The sequence below is a fragment of the Lontra canadensis genome, unplaced genomic scaffold, assembly GCF_010015895.1.
Source record: "Lontra canadensis isolate GAN:19392208 unplaced genomic scaffold, GSC_riverotter_1.0 scaffold148, whole genome shotgun sequence".
Taxonomy (NCBI): Eukaryota; Metazoa; Chordata; class Mammalia; order Carnivora; family Mustelidae; genus Lontra; species Lontra canadensis.
In genome coordinates, this window is record NW_022631142.1 from 901,867 (window position 1) to 909,025 (window position 7,159).

The window sequence follows — 7,159 nt, forward strand, 5'->3', positions numbered from 1 at the left end:
CTATTTCTCTAAAACAAATCCCCTTATACTCTTGACCCCGCCACCTCACAATCATCTTAAGGATCTTGTTCCCTTTATTGTCTTCTGTATATTCAACCTCTTTCTCTACTGATTCCGTTTTTCCTCAGGCAATAAATGTGCTCATGTCTCTTCTGTCTTGAAAAAATTCTCCCTTGACCCCATATAATAATACTTCATCCTAAAACCTCCTCAGCCCCTCCCCTTTAAAACCAAACTTCTTCAGAAATATCTATCTAAAATTTCTCATTTTGTAACTCACTGCAATCTAGCTTCTGCCTCCCTACCATTCCTTTGAAACTGCTTTCATCTGGGCCAAATAATTTCTTGGGTCTCCACAAGTCTGTTCTCAGTTCTTACATTACTTGACTTGTCAGAATAATCTAATAATGTAATACTTAAAGCATTCTTCCTCCAATGGCTCCTCACTTTTGAAAAAAGGATGGGGAGAGAACACTAGCATTTCCTCCTGCTCCCTGACTGTTCCTTTTCAACTTCAATGATTTGTGAGTTGCTCCTCTTCTGTGTCCTTAAAGGTCCTCAGCCTTAGAGAGATCAATGTGCTCAAGGTCACATAACTAATGATGGAAAACTAGATACACAAAGGACTAACAATGCCATACTTTATACATTCTAGCACCTATTAAATTTAATGCATTTGTGCTTCAGTATCTGTTCCCTAACTCCACCAGGAGTCTAAATGAACTAGAATTCTTTTTAATGGGCTAGAGATCTTTTTAATGCTAAATATTATTTCCAAAAGAAACATTTTAGTTAAAAATGTTCTTCCTATTCTTACCAGCCCATCAGTCCACATTGAAGAAATCAGTCTAAGGAATTGTAACAAAGATACATTTATTAAAGTCATAATAGTATTCAGAAGATTTAATGTGTTTCAAGCATAGACGCACTTACTTTGTTAACGGAGCTCAAATCTCACAAGGAATTTGTCTCTACAAGACTAAGAAGGAACAATCGACATCAAGTTTTAAGTTCAGGTGTCAGAACAAGGGGTTGGACGGTGTCAAGTTTCTAGAATTTACATAAATGTAAGTACGTGATTTCTTTTGTAGCTCTCAGATTCTATAATCTTACCAATAAGGTGTTTTGTAACTGCTGTCTCATATACAAAAAAAAAAAAAAAAAGCAAAAAGCATCACTATTCCAGGCGGTTTTAGGTGAAAAGATCAAGAAATAAACCCACGTTCTTCCCATCCAATACAAAAGAAAATGTTATCTGATGTATATTCTGATTTCTGAGATTTGCCTAAGTGACACTCAGAAGTGTGTCACCCCACTCTTAACTTTGGGAAGCCAGCATATATTCACTTGGATTGTGAACATCCTTCTATTCATCAGCATATAATAGTAAACAACATTCAGAAATAACCTGTACCTTATTCAGTACACATTCATTATTTTCTATGGTATATTGAGAATTTATTAAGATAACCAACCTCTCACTTGTAACAGTCTGAACAAAATTTAAAATAAAAGAGCTTGCCCTTCAGAAGCTTGTAAGACTTTTCATATTGTTCTTCTCCCCTTCCCCACAGAAAAACACAGGACTTTTTACAAACTGGTTAAACATGGAAAATGTTTTATACTCTTAAGATTTTACTTTGGGGAAGCCTGGGTGGCTCAGTCAGTTAAGCGTCTGCCTTCGGCTCAGGTCAGAATCCCAGGGATCTGGGATCAGGTTTCTCTTGTCAGGCTCCTTGCTCAGTGGGGAGCGTGCTACTCCCCCTGTGCTCCCCCCCCCTCTGACAAATAAATAAAAGCTTAAAAAAAATAAATTTTTATTTTTAAACAATCTCTATACCCAACATGGGGTTCGAACTCACAATCCCAAGATCGAGAGTCACATGCTTCACAGATTGAGCCAGCCAGGTGCCCCAGTGTTTTATACTCATTTAAGTCAATCCAAACTTTCTAACTGCTCTTCATTATTAAAATAATTTACTATTTAGACTGAAGTAAATAATTCTGTCCTTCTAGTTTCCACTTTATACCAATAAAGATTTGAACAGTAGTTTCCAACCTGAAGTCCCTTAACTCCTGCAGATGAGAAGGAAATCAACATTTACCACTTATACAGATCCCTAAAAAAACAGAATGGATGTCCTTCAGGTACGTTTAACATTTCAAAAAAGCTGAATACAAATTATACATATACATAAGTAAAATTCCACAGGCTATTACTTAATAAATGCAGACTGGTATACAAATCTTTCCAGTCTTTATTTCCCCATAATATTCTTTTACTCAGATCTGCCTCTGGGGCTTATTCACACACTCAAAAGACACATAATCATAATATGATGGATATAGACCATCATACAATAGACCATGTACAAAATCCTACTGAAATACAGTGAAAGGAGGAATTGGATCTACATTTAAAAACTTCACAGAGATAACATCTGAGAGGGTCCTGGAAGGATAATTCAGCTCTCTGGGCTATAAATGCCTCACGTCTGTTTCTGACTACAAAAACTCACAGAATTTCACTTTAAGTTAGATAAGTCTTTAAAGACAGTCTAGTATGGAGGTTTTCCAACTTTATTCTACAGTCACAGAATCTTGGGGTGGCTCAGTCCGTTAAGGGTGCAATTCATGATCTCAACTCAGGTTTTGACCTCACAGTCATGAGTTCAAGCCCTGCACTGGGCTCCATGCTTTTTTTTTTTTTTTTTTTTAAAGGAACAAAACTTTTCATTTTAAGTCTAATTGAAACTTGTAGTATGTAAGATAGATAGAAACGGACCTGCTTTTTGAAAGGAGAAAGTTGCTGGAAAACACTGTTGTTCTAACCAACTTCATTCACTTTAAAATAAGAACTGACACTAAGAAGAACAATGATTTGATAAAAGACCACATCAAAATAGAAATGCAACAATATATTCAAAGAATACCCCTGAAGTATTACCTCTCCTTTTAAGTCTTTCTTAATTTTCCCCCTAAAGGTAGTCTGTAACTCCTTATATTACTCCCCAATATATCTAGCATATACTTCCATTATGGTTTCTACAAAACATTAGTGTCCTAATTTTACCTTTTTTTTTTTTTTTAAACGTGTGTGCCAGTCTTCGAGATTGGAAGCTCCCTGAAGGCAGGGTCTGTCTTACTCATTTTTGTATGCCAGCACTGAGAATAAGTTATATACTCAGTCAAGTTTTAGAAAAGATTTAAGATTGTGCAACACCTGACACACAGGAGAACTTAAGCATTTGTCAAATAAATTTACCAAAATGAGGTCATTAAATGAAATATCTAAAGCAGTTAGAACAGTATTTGACACATAGGGTATATTCTATAAACATGAGCTGTTATATACAATTTTATATAGGCAGAAAAAACTGAAGCTGTTACTCAACATTTCATCTGCAAAGTAAGCACCTTTCATCAAGGTTTCAATTTGCTCATTCACATATTACTAATGCAACCATCCTCATCTTTGACAAGAAAAAGAAAAAATTTAGCCCACCACAAATATCTCTTGACCCTACAACCTACAAAAAATAGTACAAAGAGCTGTATTCTGTTAATCTCTAGGCTTGGGCATGAAAAGGAGAAATTAGGCCAGTCTTAAACTTGGGGCTAAATCACTTCTTTCTAGACCTCAGTTTCAGGCATTTGTCAAGTGGGAGCAACGCTGAGTAGAAAAGATTACCTCCAAGGTTCTTTCCCGCTCTAACACTATAGAGGCTTATAAGAAATTGGGATCTAGAATCCTTCACCTTCTAACCCAATATGAGTAAGAACATTATAAAAATCAGTAAATGGTGCACTGGGTTTGGTGCCAAACCGACAGTTTTAGTATCAGCTGCTACTCAGCTGTGTAATTCTAAGAAGCCAACTCTATGGATCTCATTTCTTCAACCTGGAAAAAGAAGCTGTTGGACAATATGATCTCTCTTTACATCACAGTCACAACGTTCTATGAAATAAGCTACCTCTGAAAGAAATATTCAGGTGGGGAATTGAGCCACCAATTTAATTAAAGATGTTCAGAGGATTCCAGCATAAAAGTAGACAATTTCAGGATTAGAAGAAACCTCACAAGTCTTCTATGACTCACCCAACTGAGAGCCAAGTCCTCTCTAACAAGACCTTGAAAGAGATCCCCCATTCTAGTAAATGAAGACCAACCCATGGAAACAAGCCACTTCATTTTGGCCAACTAGGATGCCTAAGTTCTTTTACTAAGGCCATACCATCCTCTAGCAACTTCCACCCACTAGTTTTACCCCACTTTCAGCCATGGGCACCTAAAATATTTCTGGATAGTGATAATATGCCCCTTAAATATCCTCTCCAGAATTAAAATTGCCAACTCCTTCAACCTTTCCTCATAACATAATACCAAGACTCCCTCACCATCCAGCTTGCCTTCCTCAGAGAACCATCCATTCTTGCTTTGGTGAATGTCAAAATTACTCGAACAGCCCTTTCCATTCTGACATCCTGATTCCTGGTAGAACCCAAGATTTTGCACTTGTCCAGCTGAAACCACATGGGAGACCCTAATTGCCCTTGCCACCTCCACCCAAGAAGCACTTGGGATGGAAGTGTGCCCCCGTTGCTCCTTCGGGAAACAGAGACAAGAAGTGACGGCGTCAGCAACAGAGAGGCCCGCACCCCGGCTCTCCTCCCCGGTCCAAGCCTCCTCCCTCACCGGTATTGCTTGGGGTCGCTGGGAGACTTGACGATCTCGGGGTCTCCGGCATTATTAATAGGCCCCCTCCGTCCCTCCTCCTCAGATTCATCAGCTCCTAGACGGGCAACCCGGCCGCTCTCGCCCAAATCCTGTCCGTTGGGCTGCAGGTCAGGACAGCTGCAGCTAGACTTCGCCTTGTTCCTTCCAGGCATGGTCAGAATAGCAAAGGGTCCGGCAGCAGCCGAGTCTTCACACTGACCCCGCGCTTGGATTCTCCACAGCGCCGCGAGCTCCCGCCCGGCCTCACACCACAACTTCCTCCCGGAGGCACAGACTGCAGCAACCGTGACTCTCCTCAACATTCACCACCAAGCCGGAGCCATGAGCATCCCGCTCGCCAGGGACAACCTCCTCCTCCTACTCCTCCAGCCGCTCCTCCTCCTCCGCGTTCCAGAGGCGGCAGCGGCCGGCGCTGGTGCTGCCGCAGCCGCTGGGGAGGACAGGCCTGAACCCCTCCCCCAACCCGGTGTGCCTCACGCCAGCTTCCCTCATACCCCCGCCCTCCCGGCCGCGATGACGCTGCTGATTCTAGCCAATCAGGAGGCAAGAAGAGAGGTCACGCTCATGCAAACCACCAATGGGAACAGGGAATAAAAGGAACCAAAGCGACCGGGCCGGATTCTCGGAGCACCTGGAAACCCAGGGTGGGCGGGGCGAGGAAGAAGAGGCGGAGACAGTGGCGCGGAGGACGACGGGAAGAAAAGGGCTTGCGCCGCGTTTATGACGTACAAGTGCTGTTGGTGTGAGGTAGCCGCTGAATAATGCTCCGCGGCTCTTAAAAAAATATTCCCCTGATGAGAAAACTGGGAAGCGAGTGGAGAAAATGAATTTCTAAGTTTCCCCCCCAATTATATATTTTTTGTATTCTGCCTCCACACCTGGGGCGTGGCCTTCAGCCATGACTCAGCACGTAAAAAGCGGAACGCCGGAAGTATTTTTCGCGGCCGGATGGAAGCTGCGAGGGAGTGAAGCTGAGTTGTATGCCCGAGATAGTGGTTGTGGTTCTCCGCCTTATCGCCTGGAAAATGTTGGTGCTCTTCCCGCTCAGAGCCTAAGAAGGTGCTTGAAAGACTAGTGTAGATGTGCTCTTTCTTACATGTGAGAACATTAGCTCCTCCACAGCCTAGAGTTCACAGCGTGTCTGTCTGCTGCCCTTAAGTACCTTTTTCTAAAGTTTTTCCTGCCTCTAATGGTCTTTGGTGGGCCATCATTTACAATGTGACTGAGACAGACATACTTGAAAAATATAAGCAACTGACATGTTAAGAAGATACAATATACTAACACCGTGAAGCAAAAGATCCTCACACATAAAGGGAAAGAATATATATAAATGAATGGAGGAAGTCAAGCAGAAAGAGGTATTGACGGCTGTTAAAGGTGTTTAAATTTTTCTAGGCTTCCGGAGCTCCAGACACAGGGAATGCAATCATGATCAAACAAAAATCCTTGTCTTTATGGGATTTGGATTTTTTTTTTCCTACCCCCCCAGTGTGGGGCTCCAACTCAGACTCTGAGATCAAGATGGGCTTGCACTGCATGCTAAGCAAGCCAGGCACCCCTGGGGCTTGCATTCTAATGAGGATTAAACAGACAATAAAATCGATATATTTTAAAAAACAATGAATGCTATGATGACAATTCATAAATAATAAATGAATAAGGAGTTGGGAAGGCTAAGTAATGATTCAGACAGTTGATGAAAATCTGAACGAGGACAGCACATGAGATAAATTAATTGAAAAATGTTGTCCAAATAGCCCAGTTTGTTTTCATACATCTTTTCAGGAATTTGTCAGTTTTTAAGGTAAAAACTCGGGAATGCCCTCCTTCAAGGAAATGTTTTTTCTTTGTATATGCAGTTCCTAGCGTAGTTTCCAAGTCAGTACAATGTAAAGCACTCAGTAATGTTAGTTGTTGAATAAGTACCTGAAGTGACATGTCTATTTTGAGAGTGTTTTGTTTGTTTTTACTTACCAAAGCAATAATACTCTAAGGAAGGAATCTGTGGGTTCAGCCAGTCATTAGAATTTTATAACGACAAAGAGAGGCTGCATCTAAAGTGTGACCTGTTAGTTTTTCCCTTTAAGAAGAGGCCTCTGAATCTTACAGTTCACCTGACTGTAGAGATATGGTAACACTCTATGTAGCAGGACATGCATTTATTCATTCAACCAACAAGTTGAGCTCCTAATATGTGCCAGGTACTGGGAATACAAGATGCTGGGAATTACAAGAGAATCAATTGGAGAGACATTAGACAAGGCACAAACTTAAATTTATCATTGTGAAAAGGTCTAAGAGGAAAAATACAGAGGGACCTAGTCTAGTCAGAGAGTTTCTTTAAACAATAGACGTTTAAACTTAAATTTGGTGACACCTAGGTGGCTCAGTCATTTAAGCATCTGCCTTTGGTTCAGG

General features: G+C 41.0%; 1 protein-coding gene across 3 annotated transcripts in view; it reads right to left on the reverse strand.

Annotated features, from left to right (window-relative positions):
* NRDC (nardilysin convertase) overlaps window positions 1-5,235 on the reverse strand; it is a 106,827-nt gene extending 101,592 nt beyond the window's left edge. The window contains exon 1 of one of the 3 annotated variants that reach the window (XR_004381087.1): window positions 4,697-5,235. Coding sequence is in view for 2 of the 3 variants with exons in the window: in XM_032844202.1 (XP_032700093.1) it covers window positions 4,697-5,040 (344 nt within the window). In the remaining variant the exon portion in view is untranslated. The remainder of the gene's footprint in view (window positions 1-4,696) is intronic. The other 2 variants (XM_032844202.1, XM_032844203.1) reach the window with 2 other exon arrangements.
* Window positions 5,236-7,159: the final 1,924 nt, after the last annotated feature.